We start from the raw sequence: 18,463 nt of genomic DNA on the forward strand, positions 1-18,463 counted from the left end.
TTTCAGGGTTGGCAGGTGGACTGCCAGAGCTAAAAATGTTTCTTCAACCATCTAAAATTTCATTGGTACATGTTTGGCAACAGACTCAGATGTTAAAAAACATATTGGAGATGGGATTTCACAATGAGGCATCCCAGTTTATTACTCAGCATGGATCAGATGCAGTCAAACCCAGAAGGTTTGGACCAGAACTTCACATATTTATAAAAGAGAAGACAAAAATGAATTGGTCAAAAATGGGACACTTTCATTTGCAGTATGAAAGGTTTTTTAGCCTCACTTTGGGTTTGTTGTTCACAGAAACAGAAATTTTGGCACAAGCTTGGCTCTGTCTCATGTATCCGCATTAAAAAAAACCCAGCTTACAGTGCTATGTATAGCCTTTGAATAAAGTCTAAAGTGGCCTCATTTGCCAAAATTTCATAAAGTGGGCACCATGTCTTTAAAATGCAAATGAGGATAAAAGAAGAGTGTCTCAGTTGCAGGAATCATTTAAACAGAGCTTGTCTTGCAATGGTTAAGCTTGTGGGGTGTTTGCAGTCACTGCAGGATGTGTAGGAGACAGACAGGGCATCATCAGAAGTCTTTTAGACACTATATGTTTAGCTTTTGATGCTACTGTTAGGTGCTCAAAAGACCAACGGCATATTTCGCTGATGTGATCAAAATGTTTTGACATGTCAGAAATATAACAGAGAAATCTGTTCTAAGTACATTGGTTGGTGAAAATAGAGCATAACTAGGTGGCTTTCAGCATTCTTTGCATTCAGTTGGCAAATATCAGCAAGCAGCTTCATTCTATATCACACTTATTCAGTGAAATAAAATAATAACAGTTGTCAGTGATGCCTGCTCTGTTCTGTCTTGGGTCTCTTGGGGGTCCCAGAACAGAGCCATAGTACCAAATAAATGAAAATAACTGAAGATAGAATCTGCAGATGGTTACTGACTGAAATTAAGTTAACCTTTTCACACAAAATGGGTTTTTTTGTACAGATATAGACAAAACGTGCTTTGGAATTAATCTGCAATCATTATTATACCAAGACAAATCTAGGAAAAGCTCTCACATGACATCTTGCAAATTTTGGATTTGTCAAACACTGTTCATCCCTCAGTTTAACTTTTCTATAGGTTTCAGTTTCACCGAAAAACTTCATCATACTATAACTAGTTTAGCAAATGACGAGTATGCTGATAGACCATATGGCTGCCAACTCTGGTTGCGCTTTGCAGTTTGCCTCCACATCTGTCTCCAAACAAAATGAAGGAAATGAATTAATGGGAAAAAACCATTAGACTCTCAGCCTTTTCCTAAAAGGAGTAGTATGTGTACCAGGATACTAAAGAAATTCAGTGGAAAATAACTAACAAACCCACAGTGAGTGAGTATTTAGACAAGATGGCGCCGAGTATGGCAGCCTCGTCGCGAGCTCCCCCAAGCAACGGCTTTCTTCTGTGTTTAATTTTACTTTTCCTTTATTTTTTCACGAGCAGCACTTGTCTCCTTGTGTACGACCGACAAACCTTACTGGACATAAAAGACGGTCTTTCTTATAACTTTCCGGAGTTCAAGTTTTGCAACACGGACGCTCCGTTTGCAGACCCCCCATTCCAGAGGTGGGACCAAGTCATTGTTTTGCAAGTCTCAAGTAAGTCTCAAGTCTTTATCCTCAAGTCTCAAGTCAAGTCTCAAGTAATGTCAGGCAAGTCAGAGTCGAGTCTCAAGTCACTGGTGTAAAAGTCCGAGTCAAGTCACAAGTCTGAAACTTTGAATTTCAAGTCCTTTCGAGTCTTTAAAAAAAAAATGAAAAAAAGCATGTTGCAGTTTTATGCTAAATGTAAATATTAGACCATGTAATTTTAAAATCTGTGTTTTTCTCAACACATGACAAAATAGTGAACTTAGAAAATATACACAAATTGTGAAATTGCACCTCTTTAAAATGCAGCTCAATTAAACCTAGCTCCAAGAATAATTTTCACCGACAGTTCTGAGATAAGCTGCATGTTATTCTTGGATGCGGTTGTAGGACCAGCTTTAAAATCGCATGACAAAAATATCATACACATTAAAAAAAAACTGCATCACCAACGTAGCCTGGAAAACATTTGCTAGTTAGATGAAGTCAGCTATCTCATTGTAGCATATTTATATGCATATTTATAATCATACGGTTCTTGGAGTGAGTGCATACACTCATGAAGTTTAGTAACTTCAGGTCACTGCAACAAGCCCAGGTACAGTTTACCGACGGATGGGTGCAGGACCTTGAAATGCACCGTGTAGAAAGTAAAGACCATCGTACGTATCATAAGTTTACCAGTCTCACAAATCGTCGTCATAAATACACATTCCTTAACCGTTTATTAATATAACCTTTGAGCTCAACGGTAATTAATTAGTAGTGGAAATAATTTCTGGTAGCATCACAGAAATGTAGCAGTGACAATAATACTGTATGCTGTAATCGTACTGGGCAATTAGTGATACAAAACAACTGTTTTATCCTGTGAATAAAAGTATATGTTTTTGTCAATGTACCATAATAACAGAGGCGAAACGCAATATTGTGTCAGGACAATTCACTATTTATGCACAATAAACAAAGGAGCATAGCGCGACAATTTCTGTTCAGCGCCAGACTTGCTTGTAACCTGTATCACCAATTATGTTATGAAAATGACGTATTAACTACTAAAAAACACTGACCTTCGTGTAAATGCTTGGAGCAGACTAACCTGTGAGCTGGAGTGTTCTGGGACGTTATATTTGGTCTTTGAATGGCTGCAATCCAGGCCATCCGTCGCGTCTTTGTTACTTCGGAAACATGGCTTGAACAATTTCTCTTCAACGACGTAATCCGATAACAACCGATCTCTTTACCCGTCGGCTTCCCGTGGCTGTCATGCGACCGGCTATTGCAGTTAATAATACAACAGCTTCTTGACATTTTTGTGTTTCTTTTTATCGCTGTGTGACTGATTTCAATTGAAAGCCTGCGTGCGCTAGTACCTCTTGCCACGAGTTCCCAGAATCCTTTGCGGTTCTACCCGTGAATGACGTCACATTTTCAATCTCTATATAATATGCATGTTAAATTTTATATTTGGGGTAAAATATCAAGTCTTTTCAAGTAAACCGGTTCAAGTCCAATTCAAGTCCCAAGTCATTGGTGTAAAAGTCCAAGTCAAGTCACAAGTCTTAGAACATTTTTTCAAGTCAAGTCTAAAGTCATAAAATTAATGACTCGAGTCTGACTCGAGTCCAAGTCATGTGACTCGAGTCCACACCTCTGCCCCATTCATCTCACCTGAGACGCCTTTGTTCTCTGGCCCTGGAGGCCGCAAACACCGACGCAGAGGGAGAAGATCTGGCGTTCTGGTTCGACTGAGACGGCGCACTAACAGACCACCGTTACCCAGTTTATTACTGGCTAATGTGCAGTCTCTGGAGAACAAGCTGTGCGAGCTTCGGGCACGGATCTCATTCCAGCGAGAGATGCGGGACTGCTGCGTGATCTGCCTCACAGAAACCTGGCTATCGGACAAAGTACCGGACTCCGCAATACAACTACCGGGGTTCTCCGTGCACCGCGCGGACAGGTCACAGGATCTTACTGGGAAAAGCAGAGGCGGTGGTGTGTGTTTCATGATCAACAACAGCTGGTGTGATTATGCGAACGTGCACCCGGTCAAATCCTTCTGCTCCCCGGACCTCATCTCTGCTAAGGACAGATAAACTATTCATAAGATTACTCTAACATCTGATTGTGAAGTCAGTTATATTCAACCAATGTAGGCAAACTTAACATTGTAGGAACAGTGGTTACAAACTTGGAAATAATTTTGTGCACACAACTTTGGTGTATCTGGCATTCCAGAAACCTGCAGTACGTTTCTGTTGGTATGATCCTTTGATGGTAGAACTAGAGTCAGGTGACAGTCATGTTTAATTCCTACATAGCTGAGCTCTCATTTTACTTCTAGTGTCTTCCTTTTTCCTTTCAAACACTGCAGCTGCTGACTCAAGCATCATGATGACATGGGTTTGGTGTGTCCTTTCAGTGCAAGCATAAGCTGTGATGAAATCTACAGCAACAGTTCATCACTGTGACTCAGTCAGGACCTGTGTGATACCTCTCATGGTTGCTCTATGTGTCTGGAAAAGAAGAAAATACGCTGCTTTATTGAAATGTGAGGATGCTACAAGTTTCTTCTAAATGGGCCTAATGTACTTTTTTAAGAAGCACATTCTGGGATATTTATTCAAGCTGCATCTATGTCTGACATTATACCTCAATATGGTAAATGGGCTGGTTCTTACATAGTACCTTTCTACACTTTCTGAGCATGCAAAGCACTTTACACAACTTGCCTCATTCGCATAAGCACATTTTTTTCTATATATATTTTTTAACTGCTTGTCTGTGTCTGTGCTCTGTCTAACATTCACACTCCGATGGATGCATCAGAGTGCAACTTAGGGTTATTATCTTGCCCAACGGTACTTGGCATGCAGACTGCAGTACCGAGGGACTGAACCATCAAACTTCTGATTAGCAAATGACCTGCTCTACCTCTTGAGCTGCAGCCAGCCCCACTGATTTTGTTTTTCCTTGAGATTGTTTTATGTCCCTTTGCAGCTGATTTGGGAATTTGGAGGACTGTTTTTATATCTTTAGTTACTATGAGTCTTTCCCCTTTTTTTTGCATTTGCATTTTCTTTTTCTGCATCTTTCTGTAGATCATCTGAGCTATGCAACATTCTCCAAGGGCTATTGTGCCAACTTGGTCTGTGATGATATTCTATAATTCAGCTTTGTCTATTAATCTTCTAACATTTGATTTCTTGAGAGCAAATGGTATCCAGCTGCTAATTCCTACCAGTAAGCTACAGCTATCAAAGCTAATTTAGCTTCCACCAGACCTGTAAAAGCCCCAAAGTATCTAGAAATTTGCTGTTCCTGTTTTTGTTCTTAATATTTTTTTTCTTCTTTCGCGTCCTTAAAAATTCTGCTGTAAACAGTCCTGTTACTTCAGCAGCCTCTTACTGAAATCCTGGGACTAAGCTCCCAAATGACACACCCTTCCTTCTTAGTGCAAATGACTTTCACCTCCCCCTCACCTCACTGGGTCCGACTGGCTGCCACTAATGGACTGTTTTATGTGTTGGAGAAAAGGTTAGTTACTAACTGCAGATGCTCTCCTCTCAAGGGAGGAAAGGTGGAGGAATCCCTTCCCATGAAATATTCATCCACTCCTTTGACTGCATGCAGAGCATAAGGATGAAAAAAACTCCTCTTCAGGAAAAAGTGAAAATAAATAAATGAGTGATAACAAGAAAATAGGGTAAAAGTCAGAAAATACATTTCATCCATGACTGGACAACAGCAAATGTGAAAAGCATATATTTAACAGGGGGACAGTTAACAGAAAGCATGTATGCCATACGGTAGAATGGGAAAAAAAGAAAAAAGTTTAAGGGCTAAAGAAATACAGATGAGAAGATAGAAGAAAATGGGGAACTGAGAGAAACAAAAGCAGATTATCTTGTACAGGATTTTACACTTCAGAAGAAGAAAAACGACAGCAGAGTTTTTCCACAGCTGATCCAACAGAAAGCCAGTGGAAATACAAACAATCAGTTTCTCTAGTTAATCTGCTGCAAACACACAAATACACAGAGGACTATACTATATCTGACTAAAAACTGAAGGAGGGGGAATATCTGCTGCTATTCAAAAAATAATATTTTCTTGTGACAGTTTTTCATTATTAAAATGCTAAACTTTCACCCTGAGTCAAGGAAAAAACAGCAGATAACTCTGCATCTTTGCTTCCTCGAAAGATGACTGAAGCTGCTGGATATTTATTCATTACAACAAATTTACATCATTACACCTTGTGAAAATTTTAGAATACATTACAAAACTCTTGTTAAAGTTTACTCATTTTATAGCGATTCATTATATATAGTGTACTCTCTTTTTTTTTTTTTTTTTTAAGCAGAATCATTTTAAGACAACACTTGTTTGCAGGTTTCGAACATGAACACATAATTAACAGCTTCTGAGCTGGATGTCATTTTGGAGACAGTTGGTGTCATCTCAGTCTGATATAAGTTCAAATAGGACTCAGTCTGCTGACAGCTACGATTTCCCACTGAAAGAAAGCAGGAAGATCACACTTCTCCTGGTGGGGAGGCTCCAGGATTAACTGAACGGTGGTGAGACAGTGACAGACTGAAGAAAGCACAACAGCTTTTCACTGTCAGAGATCAAAACAGTTCTGTTATTCTCTCAATATCTTTTCTAAATGATGTGGTAATATCCTCAGCAAAATACTGAAATACTGAAAACTACAGCCTTAGCAGAGCATTTATTCTACCATTAGACTCAAATGCAAAAGAACCCACCGACCACTTTCATCACTCTCTAGATCTTGTTCTGACATATGGCATAGAAACTGTACATTTAACAGTATTCCTTAAAAACCCTTTTTTGTCAGATCATTTTCTAATAACATTTAAATTCACAGTAATGGGGAATACATTTTATCACAGTAGATGCCTTTTTGAATGTGCTTTAAATAAGTCTAAGAATTGCTCCACTGTTATCTTCTTCCATGCTATGTGCCAACACAGAGCAGAACAGCTACCTGAATGCTACTCCCACAGAGGTCGATTATCTTGTAAATAGTTTAGCATGTTTACTACTATTGTGGCTCCTCTGACAAAGAAAGTATTTGACTCCCTGGTATAATTCTCAAATGTGCATCTTAAAGCACAGATAGCGAAGATGGAAGCAAAGATAACTAGTAAGCTGCAGAGGAAATCTCACTAATTTAGTGACCACCTCTAGTCTTAGTCATAGGTTATTTGTATTCTGTTTCTTTTAGTTTTCATGTCCGATGTTTAGCAACTTCATGTCTTATTTTTGTTAGTCTCTCATCTTGTGTGCTCTTTATTTCGTGTGCTCCCCTTGCTTTGTCTGCCATGATTCGTTTTAGGTTCAGTGTTCCCCACTTGTTTCCAATATCTCTGTGTATTTAAACCTTTTCCCTAGTTCCTTGTCATGTCATACTGTTTATTCTCTGTGCATTACCAGTGTGTTTTCCCATGCTTTGATTTATGAACTTCATTTTCTGCCACTTCCCATTTGGATTTTTGGACTTTGTTTCCCCCTGTTGCCTTGATTTTGTGTTGCTTCTTTATGCTACTCTATCTTAGAGTCTCTATTTGGGTCCGCATTCAACACATCATGTGACATTTGTGGGTAGCTTGCTCTGGTGGTAACAATGAGCAGTCAGGCTGCAGCAGCAACAGACAGCTGTCGGGATGCAGAGTTGAAAATTCAGCATTGGGTTGCAGGACAAAGGAAGAAGCACACATCTAAGCTGCCTGTTAGGGTTAGTTCATATTGCAAATTTTTCCTTTGCTGAGAGTTTATCATTGAAGCTGTGAGACGTAGAGCCAGAAGCCAAGGCCTTGGTTAAAATGTAATCATCTATAAAAAACTAGTTGCTTCAGCCTCTTATATGAATTACAGGATTCCATTACAGACACATGACAAAGGACAAGGGTCGGCTTTAAACATCTGAACCTTTCCTAGCAAAGCTCCAAAGCAACAATGACGTTTTACCGAGCTTTATCCAGGGATGGAGCATTCAAGACTAGTTTTGTGATTCCCAACCAAACTCTAAAAAAAGAGTAAGCCATTATTTGGTGGGGAGTTGTGTTGGGTTGACCTGTTTACGCTAACATGCTCTGAGAAAGAGGAAACATTTGAGAATTTGCCCAACTCCACAGATCACGGATATTGTGGGACATCAGGAATTTCACTGGAAAAACAAAGCGGACATTTTTTCACATTTTTGCAATATACTGAATGAAAGGAAATACAACAGGAATGTTGGGGAATGTTGACTGAATAGTGATAAAATGTTGTTTTTACTATTCTTGTTTCATATTTTTCATTGTCTAATTGTGAGTATTAGCTTACTGTTACCAGTAGAGCAGTTTGTGAAGAGATACAATTAAAACTGAGTTCATCTTATTGCTCTGGTCTTCTATAACCGTTCCAGTTTCTCATGTGGCCCCTTGGGAAAATTACCTGCTTACCTCTGTCCTAGAGTCATGTAATATCATTCACTGAAGTGGAAGCACCTCTCAGCAGCACAGGAGAGCAGCTGGTGGCCTTACAGATGGAAAGTCTCTCTCCATCGGCCAGCTGTCACACTTTTATAAAGATTAAGAAGATGGAAGGAATTTTTTTATTTTAAAGTTTTTCTGGATTTTAAAGGTTTTCATTTTCTAACCACACAATGAAATATGCATTCATTCATTCTCTGTGTATAATTTGCAATATTATCATCAGCTTGCTTTTTTGTTAATTACTTCATGATAAAATTCAAACCAGACACTTGTGATTTCTGTTGCATTGTCCAACATTCATATATTCAATTTAGCATGTTGAACTAGTGTTAAATAACAGCAACTGAGTAACCTCACAGAGGCCTGATCTCAGCATCGAGTGCCAAAAACTGCAGCTCTTCTAATGATCACTTTGGGCTGGTCCCAAAAGTGAGTCAATCCAAATAGACTGCCACTTTAAATGCCCAACTTTACAGCAGAAGAGCACGTTTACAGCTCCTACAAAAAGTATTTTTCTCTCTAACGTTCCCCAAGCTTAAAGTTTACATTTTAAGATCGTTTTATACTGGCTGGCTGGATGTTGACACTGGCAGCTGTAACTGCTAACTGTCTGCTAGGTTTCACTACAAACGTGAGTCACTACTATGGAGCCTATGAGTCCATATAACTTAGCACTTCAAACTCTGATCTAAATATAGTCACTACTGTTGTGTCATAGCAAGAAGGTCCAAGTTTTTAATTGTGGCAAGACCCTTCTGTTTGGAGGTTGCATGGTTTTCCCAAGGCTGTGCAGATTTTCTCTTTCAATAAAGAATTTGCGAGTTTTCTGCTTAGAAAAGAAATTAAATAATCAAGGCTTGAAAATAGTTCATTGTGGCTAGATTAATCTTTTATAGGTACTGTAGAAAAGACAAAAGACACTGAGATAGCCTAAAGCCAGATGATTTTTCAGTTTCTGCTTTTGTTAAATAACAATTATTCAAATATCCTCACTTGATGAGTGTTTGGTAAAGGCATCAACTCAAGGGGGATATGGGTGTTTCATCAATCTGACCCTGAACTGCTCACCACGCTACAGTCAGAGCTGCAGTTGTTGTCATGGAGACAAACTACATAAGGTGGTCGTGGCAGCAATCCTGTGTTATGTTGTAGTTGAGCAGGTCTCTATGGCCCTCAAGTTACCCACATTAGTAACATCTGGCAATATCTCAGAAGTTGGATCATCAAATCACAAAGAAAACCACATTACAGGGTGCAGGGAGTTACCTCAGAGATAAACCTATTTCCACTTTTACCACCTTCATTGTCTTTTCTCTTTTTCCTTTGGACAGACACTTCTTTCCTCTTCTCTTTCATAGGGGCTAAGGTGAAAAGTCATGTCGCTCAATACATGAGCAGGGCCAAGAAAGGAATTGGCATAGAAACCAGGGGGGCAAAACACCAGCTACTGGTAGATAGAGGAGTCAGTCAACACTGTAGGACCAGACTGGTCCAAGTTAGCATTACTTGGATTGACTACCAGAAAGGCTATGAAATAATGCCTCACACATGGATCTTGGAAAACCTATAACTATACAAGATCAACAGGATAAGAGCCTTCATTAGAGAAATGAACATTTCTATGGTAGTTTAATTTTAATGGACAGAGAAAAAAATATCAATTAAAAATCCAAAAACCAAACATTTTCATAAAAGTTATAAATTGATTTGCAAGTTATTGAGTAAAATGAGTATAATAACAAGCTATTTTGATTAAGATTAACATTGCTCCCATTCATATCTCAATAACAAGACCACAGTCACCAAGAACACCATTATTAACACAATACACTGAATGGATTTAAATTTTGCGCTGCCCATCTCCTTTCTCATGAAAACACACGTACAGACCAATCTTAGGTTTGTGAGTGAACCCCTAAATAATTCAGAGAAAGCTTGGGAGAAACTCCTGTGTTCAAAATTGAGATAAAATCAAAATCGTGCTCTTTGGCACCAGCTTGATCCCCCATGATTGGAGGAAGAGAAATGCTTAGTGTTACCCAAAGAACACACACAGTCAAGCACAGAGTTGAAAATGTTTAGCAGAGAAACAGCTAAAGTTTCTCTGCTAAAGGTACAGAACAACTTCACCACATTGACAGGCCAAGGGATGTGACCATGTACTGTAACAATTTGGAACAGAACCTCCCTCCTTCAACCAGAACACTAAAGACAGGTTTGTGTGGGTCTTCCAGCATGACAACAACCCAAAACAGACAACCATGCCAACAAAGGAGTGGAACCACGTTAAGGTCATGCAGTGTCCTACCAAGTCTCCAGACCTCAGCCTTATTGAAAGTCTGTTGAAGGAAGTGAAGCTTCAGGGTGCCAAGTTCCCGCCAAAACACTTAAAGGATTTAGAGAGTTTCAGCTAAGAGGAGTGGGTTCAATCTACTCCTGAGGTGTGTGCAAACCTCATGACAAGAATTGTTTTACCACTGTACTTGTCAGTACATAATACCGTCCCTATTATAATAATTATGCAATACGATGTTGCAAACATGCAAAGAACTGCATGTTGAGAAAGCCTGGAGAACTATTCTAGAACTAAGACTGATCAAAGAAATTACGAGCAAGCTTTCTTGAAATTTCAGGTTGAACTTAAAACATAAAGGTGGTCATACCGTTACTGAGATTCAGGCTTGTTACAAACTGTTCTTTACCTTTATATTTCTACTCATGTCTGCACATTTCAATAAATAGCTCCATCCATTTTCCTTTTTCCAAGCAAAAAATAAAGAAATCAGGGGAAGCAAGAGACTTTTGCACAGTATTGTAAATACATATTCACTCTGTTAATGAAGCCATTTGCATGTGCAGCATCGTGTGTTTGCACAGTGACAACAGCAGCATAGATGACACCTCACTGAGCCCACACAGGAGCCACAGCTGCTCTCTGCACAGTTATTAATCAGATGCTTTTAAAAGCCTCCATCGCAGCCATTTTTCATCATTAGTACAGCTGCCATCATTTGCGCAGAGATTACAGCAGTGTTGCAAAGCCAGATAAATGTGTCAGCAATAAAGCAACAAGGTGATAAAGCAGAATACATGACAGATGGAAAATGAAAAATGTAATTACATTTAAATTAACTTTTTCTAGTCATAGTTCTTCTTTTTACTGTAAGTCATGCACAGAGAAATAGCTTTTTCTCTTATAATCTGAACTATATATAATAATTCAGCACTTGCTTGAATATCATATCATAAATATCAGCAAAGTATGTTCGTGACATTTTGGACATATAATAAATAGAGTGCCCTTTGTCACGAATCCAGGTTTTTCACCCAGTGTTTTCAGTTTTGGACGCTCTGTTTCTGTCAAACAGAAAATGTCAATATTCCCCATGCCCAGTCGTTGTTTCTGTTAGGTCTTCCATGTCCATAGTCACTTTTGTCTTTGTTTACTTTGGTCTGTCAAGTTTATCTGTTTAGTCTCCATCGCAGTGTTTATGCTTCCTGTGTTATTTTAATGGCCTCTCATCTCAAGTGCATTATGTTCAATTTTGCTTCCCCTCTTGCTTGTTAATTGATTCTATTCACCTACGCCTTGTTTTCCCCAGCTGTGTCTCTTTCCCTGATTACCTTGTGTGTATATTTAACCCTTAGTTTTCCTTAGTTCTTTGTCATGTTGTACTGTTTGTCTGCCTGCGGTTTTCCCCACGTTTTACCTGCTTCAGATTACTTTTGAATCCTGTTTGCTTCAGCCACCAGGATCTGCTGCCTGACCTGAATAAAGGTGAATTTTTTCGTTTGTTCAAACCTGTCTTGGAGTCTGTATTTTGGGTCCAAATTCTACATAAACTATGAATCCCCTTCCTTCTCAAAATAAGATACAAATAGAACAAAGAAGAACAATACACTATGGTGTGTATATATGAACAAATGTATAGTGTGGGTGGGGTATTCTGTGGGAGGTGTTTCGGGAGTATGGGGTGTCTAGTCCATTGCTATTAGCCGTTCAGTTCCTATATATAAACATTGTGGGAGCTCGTTCTGCATTGCCGGCAATAAGTCGGGAACATTAAGTTGTTCCCAGTACATGCTGAACTCCGGCACTGATTCTTTTAATGCTTTTTATGTACAGAATGTCTTGCCATGTGGTGGAAGGCTTCCACTTTGGTGGCCTCAGAATCTTTCCGCTTTTTGAAGATGATATGGTTCTATATGCTTCATCAGATTGTATCCAGCTCAGATTTGAGTGGTGCACAGCTGAATGTGAAGCGGTGGAAATGAGAATCAGTACCTCCAAGTCTGAGTCCTCAACCATGAAGGGGTTGAGTGCCTAATCCAAGTCAAGGATGAGTTGCTGCCAACAGTGGAGGAGTTTAAGTAACTCATGGTTTTGTTCATGAGTAACTGGAGAAGAGAGTGGGAGATCGACAGATGGATTCAGGTTATGGCTGCAGAAAAGTGGATGTTGCATTATTCCGTTGTGATAAAAAGAGCATGAAAGCAAAGCTCTCAGTATACTGGTTGATGTATCTCTCTGCTCTCCCCTATGATCACAAGGTCTGGGTAGTTACTAATAGAATCAGACTGTGGATACAAAGTGGCAAGGGCCATCCACCCATAGAGACAGGGTGAGAAGTTTATCCATCCGGAGGGGTTCAAAGCAAAGCAGCAACTCCCCCACATTGAAAGGAGCAGGTTGAGGTGGTTGGGGCATCTGAAAGGATACCTCCTGGGTGCCTCCTGGGTGAGAGGTTATAGCAATGTCCCACCAGAAGGAGGCCCCCTTGTAGACCCAGGACTTGCTGGAGAGATTATATCTCTCGGCTGGCCTAGGAACAACTCTGTGTTTCCCCAGACAAGCAGGAAGAGGTGGCTAGGAAGATGAAAGTGCATCCTATTTCAACTAATCATCTGTCATATGTTTCTAGAACTTGATCGGAATCTACCTGTGGTAAATTATGTTTTTCAGTAAATACAGATACAATTTGAATGTCAGAGCAGAAACCAAGCCATGAGGTCTCTATATTTTTGAGACAGGATTTTATCAAGGTACAGATCTGGGAAAGAATACCGAAAAATATCGTCATTTTCCAATGAGCGCAGTGGCCTCATCATTTATTATCCATAAATGGAAGAAGTTTGGAAACACCAAGACTCCTCCTAGAGCTGGCTGCCCTGCATTGCAAGCTCATCTGTTTAAATCATATCATAAGCCGTCATCATTCAAAGTGTGATAGAGCCAGTCCCAGCCTCTGATTAATTTAAGTAACAAAACAGAACAGAATCAGTTAAATTGAATTGAACAACTACATACAAACAAAATGCTAATCTCTATCAAACATGTGGTCACTGGTTAATTTCAAAAGTTTATATTAATTAATGTAAGGGCTTAACTCCATGTGATAACATTTTATTCAGTAAGCGCCAAACCTGATTACCTCACAGTGACCAGTCAAGGAGAAATGTGTCAACTTCTGGCATAATAAGATCAATAATCAGTTAGAAGACATCTTCTGTTCATTCATCAACAGAGTGCAGCAAATTTATCAGATCAATAGCTTTTGGTCCCATTTAACTCAATTAGTTTTAAAAGTTCAATATTTAATTAAGCTCTCTCGAGTACCAAAGTATAAAAAACTTTTAAATCTCACTTTGACTTGAATTAACTGTATATCTGTTTACAGTTTCCTACCCAACTCTCTGGAGATCTGGACAAAAGCATCAACGCCGCTCTCGCCGTAGTTTCCCTCTGAGGCAAGGGTGGACACGTAGTTCCAGCCCATCGCTGTCACAATGTCTAGCATGGCCTGAGCCTGATAGGAGTCGGGAGGAACCACACGGGAGAAGAAGTCATAGCGTGTGTTGTCACTGAGCTCTGGAGCTGTCGACGCATAGCTGATCTGAGGAATCTGTGGAGAAACAGCAAGGTTAAAACCACTAGACCCATAGAAGTGCAGATAATGCAGGCTACTGTATAAGCCGGTTTTAGTTTATTGCAACTTTCCATTACATCATGAAAAACTCAAAATTACACTGCAAAAAGCAAACTAATAAAACAAACAATAACATGTCCTATAATTTTGGGATGATATAGAAAACTTTTAACCATAATATGTCATGCTTAAGCATCTTGATCAAATGATATGTATCAGTGTTGTTTGTTTGTACATTTTTAACCATTTTTCTAATGTGCTTCTCCCAGCTGAAAATATAACAGATCTGTTAGAAAAATAGTTGCAACATGTTCTTAATTGTTCATTCATTTGCATGTAAAAAAACAAAACTTGGCTGTACAACAAATAAAGAATAATAATCAATATATATGGAAAAACTTTCAGCGCAACAGGCTAAGAGAAGATTTCAGGAATAGAAGATGCAAACTGACAGACAATCTCAAAAACAGAAATACTGTAGCTCACAAAAACATGCAAAAATTAACCCATCGAAGTTATCAAAAGAGTAGTGGAGAATATATATATATATATATATATATATATATATATATATATTTTTTTTTTTTTTTTTTTTTTTTATTGAAGACATCAGAAGTCATACAAACCAAACTATGAACTTAAAAGATATGGAGGAATAAAGTAGTGATTTTACTCAGACTGTTAAATATTGTCCACATTCATTTTCAAACATCTAACAGTTGATTTGTTAAGATTTAAACAAACTTCCAACTCCTGTCAGATTCAAATTAGTGAGCTTTACGGTGTGAAAAAGAGAAGTCATAGATCCTGCTGTAGGCAGGCCAACAGGCCTGCCGGGGCTGGATAATGGTCCTTTAGAGAAAGATTGAAGAGCTGATTGATTTCAACTTCAGTGTGTTGAACAGAGCACCACTGGACACCTCATCAGGATTCACAGAGGGAAAGGAAGAGGGAGGAAGATAGACAGCTGGGGGCCTAACAGCAACACAAATGTCACTCAGCCTGACTTGCTCAGTGACAGTCTACAAATTAAACACTGTACTGTAAATGCAACCCTGTCTGAGAGCTGACACTATCAGAGCACTGCAGGTTTAACACATCAGAGAGAAGCTGAAGTTTATTTCCTACAGAACTACAGAGCCTACATTTCCTGCAGAAATGAAGAACATCCCTGAGGTTCTGCTCATATTGAAAAGAAACTAAAAAAAAAAAGGGAAGGGAGAATATAAAAAATAAATGCAGTTACTTTTATTTAAGTTACAACTCTGATAGAAGTCATCCAATATAGTTTATCAGAAATTATAATAGGCTTGTTTTAATTGCTGATATGAATCATAAAAAGTACAACACAAAATAAAAAACATAAAAAATAAAAAAAACTTTTTTGTATTTTCCATATCAGTGATCCTACAGCTGGATTTACATTTTCTCTTCTGGAGTTAATAGTGGAGATCCACATTTTCCATTCAACAAGGAATTAATTAATTTCGGGGAGAAATGTCAGCAATTCAGAGACTCAGAAAAACAACCTGTCACGTTAAGGATGCAGCGACTCCAAGACCTTATTTAAAACATAAATCGTTCTGCATCATTATCGCAATAACAGCGTATGTCCCCCCCTCGGCCAACGCGGATGCAGCCTGTGACACTCTCCACTCAGTGGTCAGCAGACTGCAAACACAATCTCCGAGAGCCCTTCTCATAATATCAGGGGACTTCAATCATGCCTCTTTGGACTCCACACTGCCCACCTTCACCCAGTATGTGACCTGCTCAACCAGAGACAATAAAACACTGGACTTACTGTATGCCAATGCTGAAGAGGCATACAGTTCATCACCTCTCCCTCCCCTGGGCAGATCTGATCACAACCTGGTGCACCTTGTCCCTGTGTATGAGCCCTTAGTACGCAGGGAGCCACCAGCCACCCGCACAGTGCAGAGATGGTCAGAGGAGAGCGAGGAGGCTCTTAAGGACTGTTTTGAGTCGACTGTGTGGGAGGTGATCTGTGACGACCATGGAGAGGACATCGACAGCCTTACTACATGCATTACTGACTATATTAATTTCTGTGTGGATAACACCGTACCTACCAGGACTGTACGGTGTTTCTCCAACAACAAACCTTGGATTACCCCAGAAATTAAAGCTGTCCTCAAGCAGAAGAGGAGGGCCTTCAAATCCAGAGACAAAGAGGAGTTGAAAAGGGTGCAGAGAGAGTTGAGGGGACTGATAAGGAATGGGAAGGACAGCTACAGGCAGAAGATGGAGAACCAGCTTCAGCAAAACAACGTTGGTGAAGTCTGGAGAGGCCTCAGAACCATCTCAGGCCACAAACAGCAGAACTCTCTGCCTGGGAGGGATGTGAGGTGGGCAAATGAACTGAATCATTTCTTCAACAGATTTGATTCAACCATGAGGCAGTCTGCAACATCGGCTGCAGACTCACCCACCCCCACTGCTGCTGTTCCACCTCTGACACCTCAGACACTTCACACCTCCTCTATTCACCCTGCTCACTCCTCCCCACCCCCAACAACAGCATCCAATACACACTCAACACAAGGCTCCAGCCTGTCTCTCTCAACCACCCAGGTTAGGAGGGAACTGAGGAGGATTAATGGCAAGAAGGCAGCGGGCCCAGATGGCATCAGCTCGAGGGTCGTCAGGTCCTGCGCGGACCAACTGTGTGGGGTGATGGAGCACCTCTTCAACCTGAGCCTGAGGTTGGGAAGAGTCCCACAGCTCTGGAAAACCTCCTGTGTTGTACCAGTGCCAAAGACTTCACGCCCCAAGGACCTCAACAGCTACAGGCCGGTGGCTCTGACATCCCACCTGATGAAGACCCTGGAGCGGTTGGTCCTGGCTCAGCTTCGGCGCCTAACAAGCTCATCACTGGACCCACTTCAGTTTGCCTACCAGCCTGGCATTGGAGCGGATGATGCCGTCATTCACCTCCTACATCGTTCCCTCGCTCACCTGGAGACCGCTGGAAGCACTGTGAGAATCATGTTCTTTGATTTCTCCAGTGCCTTCAACACTATTCTTCCCTCGGTTCTGAAGGACAAGCTGGTGAACTCTGGAGTGGACCATCACCTCACTACCTGGATTTTGGACTACCTCACCGACCGACCACAGTATGTGAGGACTCAGGGCTGTGTGTCGGACAGGGTCGTCTGCAGTACGGGGGCCCCACAGGGAACGGTTCTGGCTCCGTTCCTCTTCACCATCTACACTGCAGACTTCTCCCACAATTCCACCCAGTGCTTCCTGCAGAAGTTCTCTGATGACTCTGCAATAGTCGGCCTCATCACTGATGGGGACGACAAGGAGTACAGAGGACTGACTCAAGACTTTGTGGACTGGTGCCAGCTGAACTACCTCCAGATCAACGCCAGTAAAACCAAGGAGCTGGTGGTAGACTTCCGCAGGCACAAGCATTCTCCACTGCAACCACTGAACATCCAAGGTATGGACATTGAGGCTGTGGACAGCTACAGGTACCTTGGTGTTCATCTGAACAATAGACTGGACTGGACTCATAACTCAGACGCCCTCTACAGGAAAGGGCAGAGCAGGTTGTACCTGCTGCGGAGACTCAGGTCGTTTGGGGTGGAGGGCCCACTCCTGAAGACCTTCTATGACTCTGTGGTGGCTTCTGCTATCTTTTATGGTGTGGTCTGCTGGGGCGGCAGCATCTCTGCTGGGGACAGGAAGAGACTGAACAGGGTGATCCGAAGGGCCAGCTCTGTTCTAGGATGCCCTCTGGACCCAGTGGAGGTGGTGAGTGACAGGAGAATGGCGGCTAAGCTGTCATCCCTGTTGGACAACGTCTCCCACCCCATGCAGCAGACTGTGACAGCACTGAGCAGCTCCTTCAGTGGGAGACTGCGGCACCCACGGTGTGGGACGGAGAGATTTCGCAGGTCTTTCCTCCCCACTGCTGTCAGACTCCATAACAAAGACTTTAACTGAACAAACACACACATCCACACATGTGCAATAACACTAAGTGCAATAATCCTTTCTGTCATCGTTGTATTTTTACTCAGTTGTATATAGCATTCGTATTCTATTTTTATCTTATTGTATATTTTTATTCTATTTTATTCTACTGTATATAGTATATTATTTTATTCTATTCTGTACAGCTGTGTACTGTATTTATTCTTATTGTATTCTAATTTTTGCGTCATAACTTTTGCACTGTCCACTTCCTGCTGTGACAAAACAAATTTCCCACGTGTGGGACTAATAAAGGTTATCTTATCTTATCTTATCTTATCTTATCATGTTTTCCTTCAGACTTTGGGAAATGAAATATTTTCTATGTAGGTACTGCACAAAAATCATACGTTTTAAATCAAGACTGACAAATACC

General features: G+C 40.6%; 1 protein-coding gene across 7 annotated transcripts in view; it reads right to left on the reverse strand.

The window, feature by feature from the left end:
* LOC308390315 (metabotropic glutamate receptor 8-like) overlaps positions 1-18,463 on the reverse strand; it is a 147,713-nt gene that overhangs the window by 55,345 nt on the left and 73,905 nt on the right. For all 7 annotated transcript variants that reach the window (XR_013970425.1, XM_080872182.1, XM_080872184.1 and 4 more), the window contains one exon: positions 13,842-14,058. Coding sequence is in view for 6 of the 7 variants with exons in the window: in XM_080872182.1 (XP_080728308.1) it covers positions 13,842-14,058 (217 nt within the window). In the remaining variant the exon portion in view is untranslated. The remainder of the gene's footprint in view (positions 1-13,841; positions 14,059-18,463) is intronic.

The sequence above is a fragment of the Rhamphochromis sp. 'chilingali' genome (genome assembly GCF_963969265.1).
Source record: "Rhamphochromis sp. 'chilingali' genome assembly, chromosome: 2".
Lineage (NCBI taxonomy): Eukaryota > Metazoa > Chordata > Actinopteri > Cichliformes > Cichlidae > Rhamphochromis > Rhamphochromis sp. 'chilingali'.